At 33.5% G+C, this 17,849-nt stretch overlaps 2 protein-coding genes across 5 annotated transcripts; one reads left to right on the top strand and one right to left on the bottom strand.

Annotated features, from left to right (window-relative positions):
* Positions 1 to 242: 242 nt before the first annotated feature.
* On the top strand, positions 243 to 15,890 carry LOC106667550 (neuropathy target esterase sws). Of its 4 annotated transcripts, XM_024227987.1 has the most exons (26): positions 243 to 660; positions 787 to 868; positions 3,910 to 4,013; positions 4,074 to 4,187; positions 4,255 to 4,346; positions 4,402 to 4,496; positions 4,558 to 4,703; positions 4,765 to 4,974; positions 5,314 to 5,493; positions 5,549 to 5,961; positions 6,026 to 6,157; positions 6,233 to 6,356; positions 6,474 to 6,774; positions 6,866 to 7,098; positions 7,160 to 7,342; positions 7,398 to 7,553; positions 7,613 to 7,732; positions 7,801 to 7,987; positions 11,475 to 11,591; positions 11,965 to 12,081; positions 14,483 to 14,694; positions 14,769 to 14,858; positions 14,940 to 15,135; positions 15,191 to 15,276; positions 15,336 to 15,446; positions 15,548 to 15,890. In XM_024227987.1, the coding sequence occupies exons 1-25, from the start codon at positions 559 to 561 to the stop codon at positions 15,441 to 15,443; spliced, it is 3,900 nt and encodes a 1,299-aa protein (XP_024083755.1). In that variant the 5' UTR covers positions 243 to 558; the 3' UTR covers positions 15,444 to 15,446; positions 15,548 to 15,890. The 4 variants fall into 4 exon arrangements, with proteins under 4 accessions (XP_024083755.1, XP_014251053.1, XP_014251052.1 ...); XM_014395567.2 differs by lacking the exon at positions 11,475 to 11,591; XM_014395566.2 differs by lacking the exon at positions 11,965 to 12,081.
* Positions 15,645 to 17,479, bottom strand: LOC106667552 (D-beta-hydroxybutyrate dehydrogenase, mitochondrial). Its single transcript, XM_014395577.2, has 7 exons — positions 17,146 to 17,479; positions 17,007 to 17,090; positions 16,802 to 16,952; positions 16,588 to 16,743; positions 16,355 to 16,522; positions 16,158 to 16,297; positions 15,645 to 16,102 (listed from the first exon to the last, which is right to left on the bottom strand). The coding sequence occupies exons 1-7, from the start codon at positions 17,362 to 17,364 to the stop codon at positions 15,950 to 15,952; spliced, it is 1,071 nt and encodes a 356-aa protein (XP_014251063.1). The 5' UTR covers positions 17,365 to 17,479; the 3' UTR covers positions 15,645 to 15,949.
* Between the last annotated feature and the right edge of the window lie 370 nt (positions 17,480 to 17,849).

The following is a 17,849-nucleotide window of genomic DNA, read 5'->3' as shown; positions in this document are numbered from 1 at the left end:
TGAAAATTAAATGAATATTATTATATGTTTATTTCTTTTTATTTAATACTTTAATATTTACAAAATTAAAACATTAACTATTAAAGATTTTATTTTAGCTTAAGATACTACAGATTTCAATCGCTTGTTATAAATAATACACTTTTACATGTTAAATTGGCAAAAAATGGTTTTAAATTTAAATAACCTTGTTTTGTATATTTATCTTTAAAAATAAGCGCTACGGTTATTAATGCGCAGTGAAACCCACAAAGTTGTTGACGAAGGTTAAGCAAGCGTATCAGCTGAAAAGTCAAGTGTACGCCGTGAACTTTGTAATTGGTAAATTAATTCATTGTTCAAACGTATCGGTTAATTTCCCGGCGTTTATCGCCGATTTATCGGTTGTACAAAGGACTCGTATCGTCGAGTGGATATTTAAAAGTAAAATAAAACTCCTTTCTCTTTGTTTTCGACCGAGTTTTGACGGTATGAAAGCCCGGAGATTTATCCCTTTGTGGGTTTCACTCGGACGGTAGACGGACTCGCCCCCGGGGGCGTTAGACATGAGTGAAGACCATGGAAATTTACAATTCTATTTATGATTTTTCCTCGACGACTGTCGGGAAATGGTCAACTGCCCTCGGCTCTTTTTATGGAGAGAAAGAACAAGGCTGGCAGGTATTGTCTTAAGGTCATACCACTTATTTCTTAGATAAGATTAACGCGGAAAAATTGTCTAATATTCACGGTTCAGTTTTTAACGAAATGTGTCCGGACTGGATTGATTTTTTATTTTGTCAACAGGGGTATATCTTCGCTTCGTTCTTTGCTGCGACGGCTGTCATCTTCTTGGCTCATTTCATCTTCAAAAAATGGAAAGGAAAAGGTATTACAAACACTACAAGAGCATTTTCAATATAACTTTTTAATACTTCTGTTAATAGTTGTCAATATGCTGGAAATATGATTGTTTATATCATGGTTTATCCAGCACTCATTCTACCTTGGGTTGTACAGTTTACTGATTACTGGTTTATATAAGATATAATCTGTGCACGCATGTACATTACATAACGTGTGTACAGAGTTAAACCTATCATTTCTCGCAATCCATGTGCAATTCCAGCTAATTTACAATAAATTGCCTGCAGATGTAAAGAATCATCCTTCCCGGGTGTTGGAATTTCAGGGTTAATGGTCTTATCCGTACAGCCACCAAGGTTTATGGTCTATCAACACCTTGGTCATTTCAGCCCCCAACACAATTAGTCTCAAAATCCAAACCCATTCACACTCTCACTCTTAAATACATTCATTCTTATTTACCATTCGCTCAGTTAAGGAGGTGGAGTACTCGATATCACCTTTTACCCTATTAAATAACTAATACATCAATTATTATTCTTTTTATCTAAGTTCTTGATTGAGATGAAAAAGTTAGTGTCACGAGCAAGATCTGAACCCACGACCTTCAGTTCAATACTTCACTGCTCTAACCACTTGGGTTGTCGTGACTTCAATTTACTCGGACACTATCACCATATTCATCTCGACCAAGAACTTAAATAAAAAGAATAATTAATTGATATAATTAATATGGTCAATTATGATTTAATTATTATATATGGATTAATAGAATAATTAAAGAAGTAATCACTTAGCAAACAGCAACACTGGCAACTTCATAAGCTGCTGAGAATCAAATCCTGATTACATGACATTTGAAAATATGACAAAAAGAGGGAAAATTCGAAAGTTTGTAGATTGAGATGGGAAGTTTGTGTCCGAGTGGATCGTAGTCACGATAGCTCAAGTGGCAAGAGCAGTGGCGTATTGAGGTGAACATCGTGGGTTCGAATCCCACTCGTGACACCAACTTTTTAATCTTGCCGAAAGAATAATTAATTGATATAATTAATATGGTCAATTATGACCACTAAACATATATGGATTAATATAATAACTAATATAATTGAGGGTTGATGGGTACTCATTATTCTACTACTGGTCCTCACAGTACACATCACTCTCAACATATGCCAGGGATACAAAAATATCAGCACTACATATATAATAAGTGTCTGTGTTTCAACGTTAAACATGTTGTATTGTGTAGGTTTAGGCCTGTTCATTCTGACATGTTTTTTTGGGTTTAGTCACTTTTGATGACCCTGCTTCTGTCTTTAAAGTGTGATTAAGATTTTCCCATCTTCAGTTGTACGAAAATAACAGTAGCAAGATAACACTGAAGATGGCTAAACATGGTAATTCTTCCAACAGTAGGGTGATCAAATGAACAAACTACATGTGCACACAAAATATCTCAATAATTTTTTTTGTTTAGCCTTATGTTTATTCATGAGCTTTCTCTTTTGGCCAATTAGTGAATGCATTGATATTGTCTCGGAGAAATTATTCTTTTGAGTTGCTGCTTTCCCAGGCTAAACTATGATTTTTTAATGTATCAACCTTTGATAAATTCAATTGCACCTATAGACTAAACATTGTTCAACTCAATTTCATGGTTTCAGTCTGTAGGATCTGACATTGCACTGTTTGTGTGGAGTGGGTGATTCTTGAGGCCCATCAGTAATTGACTGTACATTACAAATTCTGCGAGAAGAGAAAGGCTCAACTCTGACGTGTGTGTGTGCAGATTTGAGCATATATAAATCACTAATCTTAACATGTTCAACTTCCGGACCTATTTCGTTTTATTGTTTATCAAGCAGATATTTTATGAGAGATTAGAAAGGGCCGAAAGCTTGATACCTCCAAGGCTTAATCCGCCTCGAGTAACAATTCACCTCATGACACCACTATGGCTTAATCTGCTAGAGTAACAACTCACTTCATGATGCCACCATGGCGTCATCGGCAGCGTACGTGTTAAGATCTAAAAGGATTCAAATAAAGGGCCGTTTGATCAGGTTAGGACCTGAATAGATTGCATGCATAAATTTTGGATAAGAACAGGTGAATATTTTGTAAAGGGTCTCGATATAATGGCCTGGATACCTTTTGATTGCAACATTTTTAATCATTCTTGCACAAAGATGTGTTTTTAAATTTTAGTGTTGTAGTGAATCACAACAAAACCATTGAAATCTGGTAGATTAGAGACTGAATAAACAATCAATCTTGTGTTATGTAAACATTATAAGCAAAAATTCAACTTTTGATACTGAAAGGATTGGCTGAATCATCCTTTCCAATTTAGAAAACTTTGAATGTGAAAACAAAGTGAATTGATTATAAATTATTTAGAAAAAAAGCTAGCAGTCTTTTTTAAACAAAAGCAAAGATGTATTTAATTGAAAATTTATTTGACTAAAAAAGTCTTTATTATATATTTTAAAACATAATGATTAAAAAACTAAATAAATACTGATTACTGATTTATTTAGCTCTACTCTGCACATATACAAGAGGTAAAAAATAAGACAATAGGGTAGATGGTAGGGTATGGCAGAGCGAGAGGTAAACAGAAGTAGAATATTCTCAGAAAAAGGAATGTGGTCATTCACTACTGAGAACACATTGGATGCATTGATGCAACCACGACTCAACAACTGCTGAAGTGTCTGGCTAGAAGTTCTAAAAGTCAAAAAATCATGAGGGTGAGATAACTCGTCACTGGATCTAAGGAACATACAAGCCTTAACGAGATAACTCGTCGCTGGGCCTTGGGAGCTTGCAAGCCTGAAAGAGATATCTCATCACTTGTCCCAAAAAGGTTAAAAGACAAGGATTTAAGCTGTTAAATGCTTATATTAGGAAGTCTTGTGATCATTCTTGATATGCAAATTATGCATTCTACTAGACAAACAAAAACAAAAAAAAATCATCTTTTTTTCTTTTCTTCATTCTCTTCTAATGTATGACCTTTTGATTATACAAAATAATTATAATAATTTATTTTTGTAGTGCTGCCAGAAGTGAAAAAACTAGTTGGAGTTGGATTCGGCGGAAAGCCGAGATTCAGAAAAAGGGACAAAGTTTTGTTTTATGGACGGAAAATGTTGCGGAAAGTGAGTTGAATTGTGTTATTGTATAAAAATTCACCACACTGCATATATATTTTTTCCTAGATGAAAAACATTTCTGGGCAAGTAAAACAAGGGAAAAAAAGAAAGTTGGTGTTGAAGTTTGCAAACAGAATATTACGTTTGAAGAAAGATGCTGATAGACCTCTCCAACTCATTGTAATACTAATTTTTCTTATAAGTTGTGTAACAGTTGGAAAAAATTTTAAATTCATCGTTGCTTTAGACTTTGGAACCGCCAGCTGAATATTTGCAAGAGGACTTGAAAGATGATCAGAAAGTGCCTCCTGATGCTTTTTATATGCTTCAGAGCATTAGGTTTGTTCTGTTTTTTGAAGTTTTAGATTTAATTTATCGTTTTGTTTTATTTCAGAGTCTTTGGCCACTTTGAAAAACCCATTTTTCTTAAATTGTGCAAACACACGGACATTTTGACATTACCAGCTGGATCGTTTCTTTTCAAAATTGGTAATAATTTTTATATTTGTAGTAATAATAGATATTGTTTGTATCTTATTATTTGAAATAGGTGAACCCGATGAAAATGTCTATGTCGTTCAGAATGGCAAGGTCAACGTGTTCATAAACAGCACAGATGGTGGGATTATTTCACTGAAGATTGTTAAGCCGGGAGATTCCGTAACGTCTCTACTGAGTTTCACTGATGTCCTAACTGTGCGTTTGCCTTAAATTTGGCTCTATTGTTCAACATTCTATCTGAACTCTTTAATTCCAGGGCCACCCTCACCCTTATAGAACAGTTTCTGCACGTGCTATTGAAGATTCGACTGTCGTCCGACTACCAATGGCGGCGTTTCAGGAGGTTTTTCAAGAGTACCCGGACTCTTTTATAAGAGTCATGCAGGTCATAATGGTCAGATTGCAAAGAGTGACTTTCACTGCACTTCACCAGTATCTCGGGCTTACTGCCGAACTTGTTAAATCTGTACGTTAATTTAATCTAACAGTAATAAACAAAATTTTGAAATTTTTTCTTGACATCTGCGAATTTATGAATGTCTGCCTATTTTCACTGTTTTGGTTTTCTAGGAGCATTACGGTTTTTGCCATGTTTAGTGTGGGTTAAGATAATATCAGTAACAAGACATAACTCAAGACCACTCAAGATGGCAAAATGCTAAAAATTTGTATTAGACAACCTAGTGAGAATAGGAAGTCAAGGATGATCAGAGATAATAAATTTACACATTTAATCTAACTAATTAACTCGCAAAAGTATAAACTTCCTGCATTGCCATTTGCTTATAGAGATTTTTAATTTTAGGGAAAAGAAAAGAAAAAAGGTCCAGGATCACCTATTAAACCAAGACCAGGAGAAACTGGAAAGGAAGAAGTATGCAATTTCCTTAACAATCAAGGTGAAGAGGAACCCGATTTAAGTGGTATGGTTCATGCTAGAAAATCCAGATCTGCATTTGAGTTGAAACCGCTGAGTGATTCAATGGTAAATGATTTTTTTAATATTTGTGCCACAACTTCAAAGTTTAAATTTATTTTAGGATGAAAAGATGTATATAAGTTGTCAGAGAGGTAGTGTTGGAAGGAAGTCATTAGAAAGCGTGGATGAGCAATCCCTGATTAAACTTGCCTCTGAAGCATTCATTAAGGAGCTGGGCTTGGAGGAAGATACTCGACTGCTCGATGACCGGGTGGAAATCCGTCACTTAGCGTCCGGGATGCCTCTTATGCAGGAAGAATCGCACAAAGATGTTGCTCTAGTCTATCTACTAAGTGGTGTACTACTCGTGTCTCAGAAAACTGCTGATATGACTGACGAGGTTCATATGTTCACTGCTCACCCAGGTGAAATTGTGGGCGGGCTCGCAGTACTCACAGGTGAACCGAGTTTCTACACAATTAAAACAAAACATCAGTCGACTATTGCTCTTCTATCAAAAGCTACAGTTTATAAGTAAGATTTTTCAAAACAAAATTATGAGCTCTTTTATTTAGCATTTTGTGTTTTCCCATTTCAGCATTTTAAGAGAGAGGCCAAAGGCTGTTTTGCACATTGCTCATACAGTTGTTAGAAGACTTTCCCCATTTGTTAGACAAGTAGATTTTGCTCTTGACTGGGTGTTTTTAGAAAGTGGGAGAGCTGTTTATAGGTATGTTTTTAAAAGAAACACTACCTGGGTGTAATATTAGAAAAATTGTAAACATTTAATAATTTTATATTTCAGGCAAGGTGATGAATCAGATTGCACTTATATTGTGTTGAGTGGACGTCTCAGATCAGCAATAACGCACAGTAATGGGAAAAAGGAACTAGTCGGTGAATATGGAAAGGGCGATTTGGTTGGAATAGTAAGAAACTGATTAAAATATAAAAAATAAAATTATTGTGTTTGAGACCTCAAAACTTCAAACATAATCTGTCAGTATTTGGTTTTGAGAATTAAGTTTAAAAGAAAAAAATTTCAGGTTGAAATGGTAACACAGAATCCAAGAAGCACAACTGTGATTGCCGTCAGGGACTCAGAGCTTGCTAAACTGCCAGAAGGCCTGTTCAATGCCATAAAGCTACGGTTTCCAATCGTAGTTACCAGGTTGATAAACCTCTTGGGCCACCGGATCATTGGATCATGGCAGAATATGAGCACAGGCAGGTTGGAGAACCGTCCTACACATAACAATTTTAGCACTGTTGCCATCGTCCCTGTATCAGATGATGTACCACTTTCCGCATTTACTTACGAACTGTTTCATTGTTTGCAGGCAATAGGTGAGTGATTAGGTTAAAAGTTTGTTGTCTGCCAGCTATAAATTTCAGATTTCAAGATTTTAGATTTTTTTGTTGTAAATGTTAATTTAAGGCACACCTATGAGACTTACATCGGAAATAGTGCGCAAAAATCTTGGAATGTGTGCAATGGATTCAAATCAAGAGTACAGACTTACATCTTGGCTTGCACAACAGGAGGATCAGCACTCCATAACATTGTACCAATGTGATCATTCTTTCACCCCTTGGACGCAGAGATGTCTGAGACAAGCTGACTGTATTCTAATTGTTGGCTTGGGTTTTAAAGAACCCAGCATAGGAAAAGTAAGACAATTGAATAGAATTAATAAGACTTAATAAACCTATTTGCTATTTTTTTTGATAGATAGAGCAGGAAGTTGAAAGACTAGGGATCAAGACACAAAAGGAGCTGGTCTTATTGCACAAGGAAGGTGGAGATCGTCCTAGTAATACGATCGAGTGGCTTAACATGCGTCAGTGGATTTCTTCCCACCATCACATCTTGTGTAACAAGAGGATGTTTTCACGAAGATCCCAATTTAGAGTTGTAAGTGTGACATAATACCCTACGTCCTTAATTTTTATAATCGAGTTAATTTCAGAATGAGCTTTACACAAAAATATTGACAAATGAGCCAAACCCACATTCAGACTTTTCACGACTAGCAAGATGGCTTATGGGCATGTCTATAGGTTTGGTACTCGGAGGTGGAGGCGCCAAGGGTGCTTCACATGTTGGCATGATCAAAGCGATAGAAGTAAAGTTGTAAAATATTTAATTTTTATTTATTTTATCATTTATAAACAAATATTTTAGGAGGCTGGAATACCAATTGACATGGTAGGTGGAGTGAGTATAGGTGCTTTTATTGGAGGGCTTTGGTGCATGTACAGGGATACAGCTACAGTTACACAAAAAGCAAGAGAGTGGTCTCAGGTATTTCAGGCACCAAGATTGTATAGATTTATTATTTTTAACATAGAAATCAATTGTATAATTTTTAGTCGATGAATCGTTGGTGGTCTCTTATTTTTGATCTCACTTATCCGGCCACTTCGATGTTCACCGGCCATGCTTTTAACAAGACACTGATGAATGCATATGGAGAGACACGCATTGAAGACTTATGGGTACCGTATTTTACGCTCAGCACTGATATTACGGCCAGTGCTATGAGGATCCACAGGCATGGTATGTTTTTCAATTAAGACCAGTTTAAAACGACCAAATACACTGCTTGAGGTTGAAGTAGTTTGAAGTATAAATTATTATTCATTAATTTATTTCCTTTAATATTCACAATTTATGTCGATTTAAATCAATTTTATACTCTTGAGTAATAAAATTTCTTCTTAACACGTTGGCTGCGGAGACTCTCATGCCAAAATAATTTCTGGTGATGGATTTTTTTTTTGTATTCTAAAAACTTTTAAATTTTAATTATTGATTTTTTTAAAACTTTTGAACTATTTGCAGTAATTAAAATTAAAATTTATCACCCTTATGGAGACACTCGCACCAAAAAATCAATTTTATATGCACATGTGACTGGTTTCTGAATAGTAAAAAGGTAAGAAAGCTAAATAAAATACAGTTTAAAAAAATCATATCTAATGATTGAACGAAGAACTATTCCACCACAGATCTGTCACTTTTGTTGCAAAACATACAATATTTTTAATAAATATAGAAAATATTAATTATATAAATAAAAATTTGTTTGTTAGTAAGGGTAATGACACACGTAAAGGTAAAGCATTTTTGAGACAGAAACTAAGTCAATGAGTCGTCTGTAGTAGCATTGTGTTGACACACATAGTGGTGTGTACCGCCTGTTGGTTTGAAAACTGGGTCAGTATATAATATGAATTATAATTTCAAAAACTGAGATTTGATTGATGAATTTAGTAAAAAGATATTTACCCGTGTCATCCTGGCTTCTGTCCATTACGTGAAAGCAGAGTTAAAATTTAATTAGTCACGTATATATATTGCAAATATATTTAAAAAAAGACAAAAGGAAAGGAGACAAAATAGGTAAGTTAAAAAAAAATCTTTCATGTAGAAAAGAAAACAGTTTTTTCTTTCTTAAAGTTATTAAGGTATAAAAAGTATTGGTTAAGCATTATGTTCACCGATAGTTGAACACCTCATTGAACCAATGCGTGCATTGTAAGCCTGGAAAAAACTAGCGCGATAAATTCTTCGGTCAAAACCACTGCATGTGTCATTGTCATAAATATTTATTGTGAAAGTTAGTAAAAATAAATATTCTATGTGGAATGATAGATTGAAGACTAGATGATTGTTACAACTTGACTAGAACTTACTTAGCCCTTAAAATAATCAGCTTTGAAATTAAATCTGGCCAGTGATATCTGTGTGCACCTGACTACTATTCATACACATGGTACTTTGCAGTTAACGTGTTAAGCATGAGCCTATTGTATTTATTTGACAGAAACAATGTTTTTTGTGGCTTAAATGCTAAAATTAAAATTAATTGTAATTTTTAAAAATGAATGACAAAGTTTTTTTACTATTCAACAGGAAGTAAAATAAAAGTTACAACATATTTTTGTTGGTAAAAAGGTATTAAAATTTTACAATATTTACACTTATCTGATTAATCAGTTATTTTTTTGGCAAGTATTATTGTTTTCTATTTCAAATTTTAAACAGTGTATTTTAGCAAAGAAAAGTCACAATTGTTTTCCATTTCCTGTGTAATAACCTTGAAATTATAATTCCTATTTACTAGATCATACATATATTTTATTTAATTGTATTATTACACAAAATGAAAAACAGTTGTTTGACATATGTTTTAAATTAATAATTAGAAAAACCTGACTGCCACCATCTTTCACACCAAGGGGATCTGGAAGGAGAGAGATTTGGTGATTTGCAATTGATGATGAAACAAGCATTGTGGAGTCAGAAATGTCAAATCATTATTATAGCTGAGCAAAGCACGAAACCAAATCTGCTTCCTCATTAAACACTAAAAAAAAGATAAATTTTTTAAAAAAGTCTTTAGTATAGTGCAGATTTGTCTTGTGATTGGTAGCTTTTTTTGTAGGACTGTTTTGTTGTAGATAGATTTTTTGTCTTGTTTATTTTATTTATTTATTTTTTGTAACCTATCGGAAGAAAATATATGTATAATTTGAAAAAAAAAAAAAAAATTCATGCACTTATTTTAATTTTCATGAAGTATTATTTTGTCATGTTCATTTTGTAATTTTTTTTTCTTTACATCTATTTAAACAATTTGCTATGAAAAGAACGCATCCAATCATAGTGGAATTTAAATGTTTAGTTGTTTTAAAGTTAAATGTTCTGTACTGAAGATGTTTAAATTGAACAGTCTATTTGCTTTGACAATGTGTTTTGTCATAATTTTTCATCAATGCTTGCACTGTTTCACAATTCCTGTTTCTTCTTCAATCTTTCATTTCTTACCAAGGAAATGTATTTTAAATTAGGGAATAATACTATAGAATTATACATAAATAATGCAAATAGTTAAAAATCTTTTGGTAAACAATCATTAAATCAGTTGAATTAGGTAACTCAGTAATTTTATTTAAAAACTTTTCTAAACTATAGTTTAGAAATTATTTTGAGATTTCTTCATGGGGTCTACGGGTTGATGAAAATGTAGTTTGGTCATTTCCAATCATTTTGGTATCTATTCTTGCTGGCTTGGTCTGTCAAGATAGGTTCCAGTAGTTTGTGATATTTTGCCCCTTTTATATGTTTGTTTTTACACTGTATGTTGTGTTCAGGCTAATGACTAAATGTTGGAACATTCCTGACAAACCAGCTAGAATAAACGCATTCAAGTTGAATTGTGACATTTGACTATCCAATTCATTACAATGTGGACCTCATCATCACAACACAATATATCACTATTGTTATTAATATATTGTTCACAAATATTTATTTGTTTAAATTATACTCAAATAAACCATTTGGGAATTTTATTTTCAAAATCATTGTTTTTAATTTCTGAATATCAACAGTTATAATAAAAGGTTAAAAATGATAAGAAATATTGAATTTTTTCTTGTAAATTGTATATTTTATCAATCTTAAAACTCATGTATACATGATTTTTACACAATTATCATTTCTAATAGTTTTATTTCAAAATTAATTTTTTTTAAACAAATGTTTTCCTTGGTCGTATATAAAGGTTTGTCTCTATTGCATTTTTCCTTCTCTAATAAAATTATTGTCTTTGTCATTGGTTTGGCCATTGCTTTGCTCAGCAGACCCTTCAGCATTTTTAATAATGTAAAGTATTTTTTTAACTGGTACACATTTTTGCTGCAATAAATCTTGGTTTCTGAATAAAATTACGATAACATGGTTAAAAATCATCATTTGAATAAGGTGTGGGTGATACAAAAGTTCATTCATTTCTATTTCGACTAACCAATTTTTCTGCTTTGTATGTTATGTTTGAAATATAATATGTATACATTTGTAAAAAAATCTTGACTCAAAATTAATTTTTGTTTTACAGCTATCTACCACATTACTTTTTCATGTTGACGCTACCATATATTTATTTATTGCAGCAAAACTGAAAGAATGTTTACATATTCGATGTCATGTAAGCCCTTGAAATGGGAAAAAGTTAGCGAGGTTCGTGTTGGTTTTGCAGGAGTGATGTGGAGATATGTACGCGCATCGATGTCACTCTCAGGGTACATGCCTCCTGTGTGTGACCCGACAGATGGCCACCTGCTCCTTGACGGTGGTTATGTCAACAACCTCCCAGGTACAGGCATAAAAAGAAAATCAATCACAAGGCTCTTCTGTTCTATGGCTGATTTTTTAAATGTATGATTGATCCCTGTCATCGAGTTCAAAGTATGTTGGGGGATGTTAAGCCCTTCACAAAACTTTACAAATATAAACTTTTTCAAAAACAATCAAATCCCGAACTGTTATTAACTCTTTGAACTATAATTTTATAACGGATTATTGATAATATTAAAAACCGATAGTAAAGTTAAGATGTTCATCTCTTTTTATCTTATTCATCATTAATTGAAAACGATGGATATAAGTTGTTGATAGATGGTCATGGCGGGTTTTTAAAAAAACAAAACAATTTTAATCCTTTATGAACACGAATAAGTAACTTGCAGGGGTACTTTGGACTTATGTAAGAGCAAGCATGACTATTGCGGGTATCCTTCCTCCTCTCTGTGACCCGACTGATGGCCATCTGCTTGTTGATGGAGTTTATATCAACAACCTACCAGGTATCCGTGATCAGTTTGGTGAGAATGATTATTGAATGGGTGTGTTTCAGCCAATTATTTTAATGCTTTTGATATGTTAAATTTAAATAAACTGAAAGTTAAAATTATTTAAATTTAATTAGTAGTGTATAATCTTAATAATTTGTTTTAAATTTCAGATCGAATTCAGTATTATGTTGTTTAGTTTAAAGTAAAATCTTTGCTCCTCACTGTAGATTACATTTGCCAAAACTTAATATTGAGTGTGTACAGAAGTTTTTTTTTTGTTTTAAGAAAAAAAATCAAACTTTCAATGTATAAATTTATTTACATTTTTAATTCAAAACATAATTTCCTTTGTTTTCTGTCACATACTACAGATCTTTCTACTACATTCTGGTAGTAGAAAAATCCCATTTTTATAAAAGTCTGATGGCTTAGATAAAAAGAAAGCTCTAAGTCTGATATTCAGAGCATTTTCATTAAAAAATTCCCTATCTTTTAAGGTTGTCTAGTGAGTAGATCAAGTAAAATTGACAGGAGCAAGTTCTAGAGAGTATGAAGGGTTGAAACTGTTGCCAGCCTAACTCTGCGGTTTTAGTGAGTGCAGCTGTGAGGACTGGTATCATGGTGAAGAAACAACTGTCTCTATTCACCAGGTCTGGTCGTTTTTTCTTCAGCTGTGCAATGCATACCCCCTGTCATAAGTTTTTAATTGCATGGTAACAGTTCATAGACAATAGGACCTTTCACACTTCTGCTCTTGCTATCATTGGTGGCATTTAATTCTTCTTGCAAGCGGTCCTACTGCGTTTAACATTTTTGAAAAGGACCCACTTTTCATCCCTAGTGACCAAAAAGACCCTTCTGATTTATTTCAATTCAGACATCTAGCACAACAAGCCATGCAATCTTCATTGTCCCTGAAGGATAATTCATGGGGCACTCATGAATTGAGTTTCATACAATAACACAGGTTCTATTGTTCTGTTGTAAACAGTTCTATTGTAGTGCAATGTTTCTACTGTTAGTTTAACCTCATCCTCCAATGCAACAAGTTGTTGCTTTGGCTCATTAGGCCATCCAAAATTAGGCTGGTCTTTGATTCATCTCTTTCCATTGTGAAAACGACAAAACCACTGTGGACACACACATTCAGTTATCACCGCAAATGTGCATAAATTTCGAGGCATACCTCCCTTATTCAAATTCGTATAGTAAGCACTGCCTCAAATAAATTTAATCTGCTTCCATGTACACAGTTTATTCTAGATTGACTCTTGGGATCAACTACCCTATTCTCAATATTCACTTTCAATAAGGCGTTTCCTCACCATAGAGCTAACGGGGCTAGCAAATAAATAATAAAGGATTATGATTATCTATGTTGTAAGCGTAAATGAATTAAAAAAAAAAAATGCACATACTTAATATTTTTTCTAGACTGTTTTCCAAGATCTGTGAGGTGTTCAATCCCCATATTTTTAATACTGGAGATCTGCGTTTGGGTGCTTTTCAATATTTTGTTTGGAATTTTGTCATTTAATTTGAGTTGATGATGCCGTACTGGTTGCTTGATTATCTCCAATTGTTCTGGTCCAAGAATTAATGAACATAGAAATCAATAACAAATGGCAAAAAAAAAAACAACTGAAATGCTTGACACCAGTGAGAAAGGCAGACCAGGACCTATTAAAACTTATTCTTCTTGTTGTTTGATTATTAGATGGGTTCAGTGATGTAGCAACTCTCTTTCAAAGGTATCTATATCCTAGAACCCAGTTGATTAGGTTCCCGTGTGTTTAGTTTCATTTTGCAATTAAAGATCTTTTTCAAGCTGATTATGTTTGATGAACATTTTTGTATTTATTTATTTTATTCATACCTAATTGAGCGTCACTTTGCCTTCTTGTGTTCTTGATTCTGTGTTATACCTTCCTACAGAGTTTTCACCCAATCCCATTTTTCTTTCTACTTGGATGGGTTCGGAAGTTTAGTTTTAATTAATTTTGTACGTACTATCACTGTAGTTCTGACATTCCATTTAAATTTACCCCCTTCCTGGAGGTTCTTCTTGTGCGGCCCTTATAAGTTAATGGAGATGGATTAGTCACAATATTTTATCTACAATAAGCCAAATTTGCGATATCCATGAGCTTCTGTGTTTTATAAATTTATTTTTATTTGGTAATTTACTTGAATAATCATGTACAAGGTGGTTCACCCATAGTAAAATTACTTGATGGAAACCCCAGGTCCTTCTACCAATGAATAAAGATGTGTCGTCTTTATGCCTTTCCTTATTTATCAATACTGTCAAGCAGTTTGACCCTTTGATAGTTAAACCCATTGAAAGAATGTACTATTTTCAAAGCCAAAGTATCAAATTAGAAACTGTTTAAAAAAGTAGATGTTTATTTAGCTGATGTGATGAGAAATCATGGAGCCAAGCACGTCTTGGCGATTGATGTTGGCTCGGTCGATGACACCGATCTGACCAACTACGGAGATTCACTATCTGGTTGGTGGATATTGTGGAAGAGATTCAACCCTTTTACATCTCCTGTGAAAGTGCCGAACCTACCTGACATCCAATCCCGGTTGGCTTATGTGTCTTGTGTTCGACAACTTGAGGTAACCATTAAAAAAATATATATTTTTGCTTTTTAAATTATAAGTAAGAACTGAAGTTTAAGTGAATATTTCAGGAAGTGAAAGTAAGTGATTACTGCGAGTACATCCGTCCACCGATTGACAAATACAGGACTTTGCAGTTTGGAAGTTTCGATGAAATCAAGGTAGATGATTCGAAATAACTTGCAATTAACAGTTGTCTTGATTTTGAAAATGTCTATATATATTTATTTTTTCTTCTAAAGGATGTGGGTTACAACCATGGAAAAGCATATTTTACAGCTCTTTTAAAGTCAGGTCCTCCGTACTTTTTGAAGCGCCCTAGTAATTGCAAACTGCCAGTTTCAAGTGAAGCACAGCATCCATGTCCAACTGCTTACAAATTTACAGACCTTGCACAAATGGTATGCAAGGTTCCTAAAGATATGATGATGCATGAAGGTAAGTATATTGTTTTTTGTTTTTATTGACAACTTAAAGAAAAAAAATGTTATAGATTCTTCATCGGATGACTATGAAGAGTATGAAGAGGATGCTCATGAGGTTGGATATGCTTCAGAGCCATCGGCACATTTTCTACAGGTATTATTTTAATGTAACATAATCTCTGTATAAAGCTAATTTAAAAAAAAAAAAATTAGTCACCAGATGCTCAGATTTTGAGGAGTCGAGCAGGAGGCTCATTATCATACTCAGAACCGGAGATTGAAACTGATTCTGAGATGGATGAAACAACCTTAAAGAAATAGATAGTAAGTTGAAAATCTAAACTTTTTCTGTAAATGGATAATTTGCTGTAAAAAAAAAAAAAATGGCTGCTATAAACATTGAACGTTTTTCTTTTTTGTTTCAGATTGCTTATATTTTAGAAGTTTTAGTATTAGTGTGATTATTAATTATTATATTGGGGGGATTTAATGTACAAACGAATTATTGCAAACTGAAAAGACTTAGTTTCATACTTTTTATTTATTAAATTATTTTGTACAAACAAATGACCCTTTTTGATGTCATTGTCGTATTAGGAATATGGTTAACAGAACAAATAGTTAACTAGTCAAATAATCGAATTTGTTACCAGAACAATGTACAGCATAGGTATTTGAATATAAATTATTTTCACTGAAGTTACGATGTAAGCATATCTTCAATTTTTAATTGTTTTCTTTATGAAATAAAAACATGTATATTTAAAACTGATCTTTTCTTTCTCGTGTCGAGTCTTTCGAACAGCCTTTCTTCAATTGTTGCAGTATTATTCGTACAAAATTGAATAAACAGAATGTGGAAGGTGTGATGCAACGAGGGACTGTAGTTTTTCGGTTCTTGTGACAGGTGTGTACCTACTAAGAGGAAATGTACGGCATACAGCATCTCCTACAGACCTTAAAAGAGCTGTTAAATCCTCCTGGAAAAAAAATTAATTGAGTAAACATTATTGAGTAATAAGTTAAAATGATTACTTGGGAGTGTTGGTATTCCTTCATTGTGGTAATTCTAGATTCAAAATATTCCTTGCCGTAATCTTGTTTCTGTTCAGCACTCAGAGATTGCCATAGAGATCTTGCTTCGTCCAACATTTCTTTGTTATCGTACCAAGCACCTAAAAAAATTCCATACATAAAATAATTCAATCATTAAAACTATATAAATAATGTACTTGTTGTCGTAATTCCAGTTTCAACTAATATCGTATCGACACCCCATCTTCTCATATTTTGACGGAGGCATGTTGTGTATGCTTCTAAGGCAGAAGTCACAATGCATATCGGAGCTCGAATACCAGACGGTATTCGCCCTGAAACACTAATAATATTCACCACCCTTCCTGAAAAAAAAAAAAAAAAATTATAAAGTATGTATTCTTTTTTATTTGACGTTTCTATCAAAAACCTTTAGATTTTCTGATGAGTGGAAGGAAAGCATTAGTGAGGGCGACACTTCCGAGTAAATTCACTTCAAGGGTTTTTCTGAATACGCTTAAAGGCACCCATTCTGTCTCTCCAAAAGCAGACCAAAACGCAGCATTTACAACACCCCATAAGTTATCTTTAATGTATAAAATCGATTAAATGCCAATAAACTATAATGTGTAGTAAAAAATTACTTGTTTGTTCATTGACAGTTTTCAGGGCATTTTGTACGCTCTTTTCTGATGTCACGTCCAAATCGATAATCTGTAGCCTGCCTGAGCATTCATTTTTTAACTTGAACCTGTTTTCTGTCTCCTTGGCGAACCCAGCAAATACTGTCATACCCTAAAAAAATTTTAAATTTAGTTCAAACTCAACTGATTGATTTTTTAAAAATACCAATTCATCCAGGTATTTTGCTATCGCATAGCCTACGTTGTTTTCGCATCCTGACAGAACGACGCATTTCCCAGCACAGGTCACCTTGAAACATCAACTTTTATATAAATCTGAGAATATATGTGTATTCAGTCAATACCTTAAGGTTGTGGTAAAAAAGAGTCACTGCTAAAGTGAGCAGGATGTATATTAAAAACAATGAAAACACTGATATCTGCGATATGTAGAGCGTATTCAGGACTGTCGCTGATATCACAGCTGCAGCATGTGAGAACACCAGGGGTAGAAGGCATCTATCGATTAAATCCCAAATCACTTCCGGTTCTTCTTTTTTCTGCCTTTCTCCTCCTGGTTTCATCTCTCCGCTGGTCCTAAGTTCCTCAACTTACCCTGGGGCAATTGTGGGCAGCTGGCCAAAAAAATAAAGGAAAAAAATTCCTTTCCTTACACATTCATCCCTTCAATCTAAACAACTTGCGGTCTAAATTTACTCTTTAGCCCAGTTACATAAATAGAAAAAACCTGCACAAATAGATTATAACTAAGCTTGCCAGATATCAGGAAATAAGCATTACCTTAGTCTCATTTCAATTGCTGAATTAAATAACTATTAAAATATTCTTTTCCCATAGTTAACTCTTAAATGTAATAAAAATCAATTTTAACAAATATATCGTTGTAAATATTATTATTGATTTTTATTGTTTTTAACTTATTAGTAGAACCTAAAACTTTTTTTTTTTTTTTGGACGATGGTATTTCAACTAGGTTATATGAACCCCTTGGGGTGCAGTTGTTTGAAAAAAGCCCATTAGTATGTCAGGTTTGAACTCAGGGCTGTTG

The sequence above is a fragment of the Cimex lectularius genome, unplaced genomic scaffold (genome assembly GCF_000648675.2).
Source record: "Cimex lectularius strain Harlan isolate CLEC.00 unplaced genomic scaffold, Clec_2.1 scaffold74, whole genome shotgun sequence".
NCBI lineage: Eukaryota > Metazoa > Arthropoda > Insecta > Hemiptera > Cimicidae > Cimex > Cimex lectularius.
Note: the sequence above shows the minus strand (reverse complement) of the source record. Positions and strands in the feature narration are given on the sequence as shown.

Coding starts and splice junctions, on each gene's coding strand:
- LOC106667550 (XM_024227987.1), top strand. CDS start 559: ATGGAAATTTACAATTCTATTTATGATTTTTCCTCGACGACTGTCGGG. Junction 4,188..4,254: donor ATAGACCTCTCCAACTCATT/GTAATACTAATT, acceptor TCGTTGCTTTAG/ACTTTGGAACCGCCAGCTGA. Junction 7,554..7,612: donor GCATGATCAAAGCGATAGAA/GTAAAGTTGTAA, acceptor CAAATATTTTAG/GAGGCTGGAATACCAATTGA.
- LOC106667552 (XM_014395577.2), bottom strand. CDS start 17,364: ATGAAACCAGGAGGAGAAAGGCAGAAAAAAGAAGAACCGGAAGTGATT. Junction 16,744..16,801: donor AACTGTCAATGAACAAACAA/GTAATTTTTTAC, acceptor TATACATTAAAG/ATAACTTATGGGGTGTTGTA. Junction 16,298..16,354: donor AACTGGAATTACGACAACAA/GTACATTATTTA, acceptor GAATTTTTTTAG/GTGCTTGGTACGATAACAAA.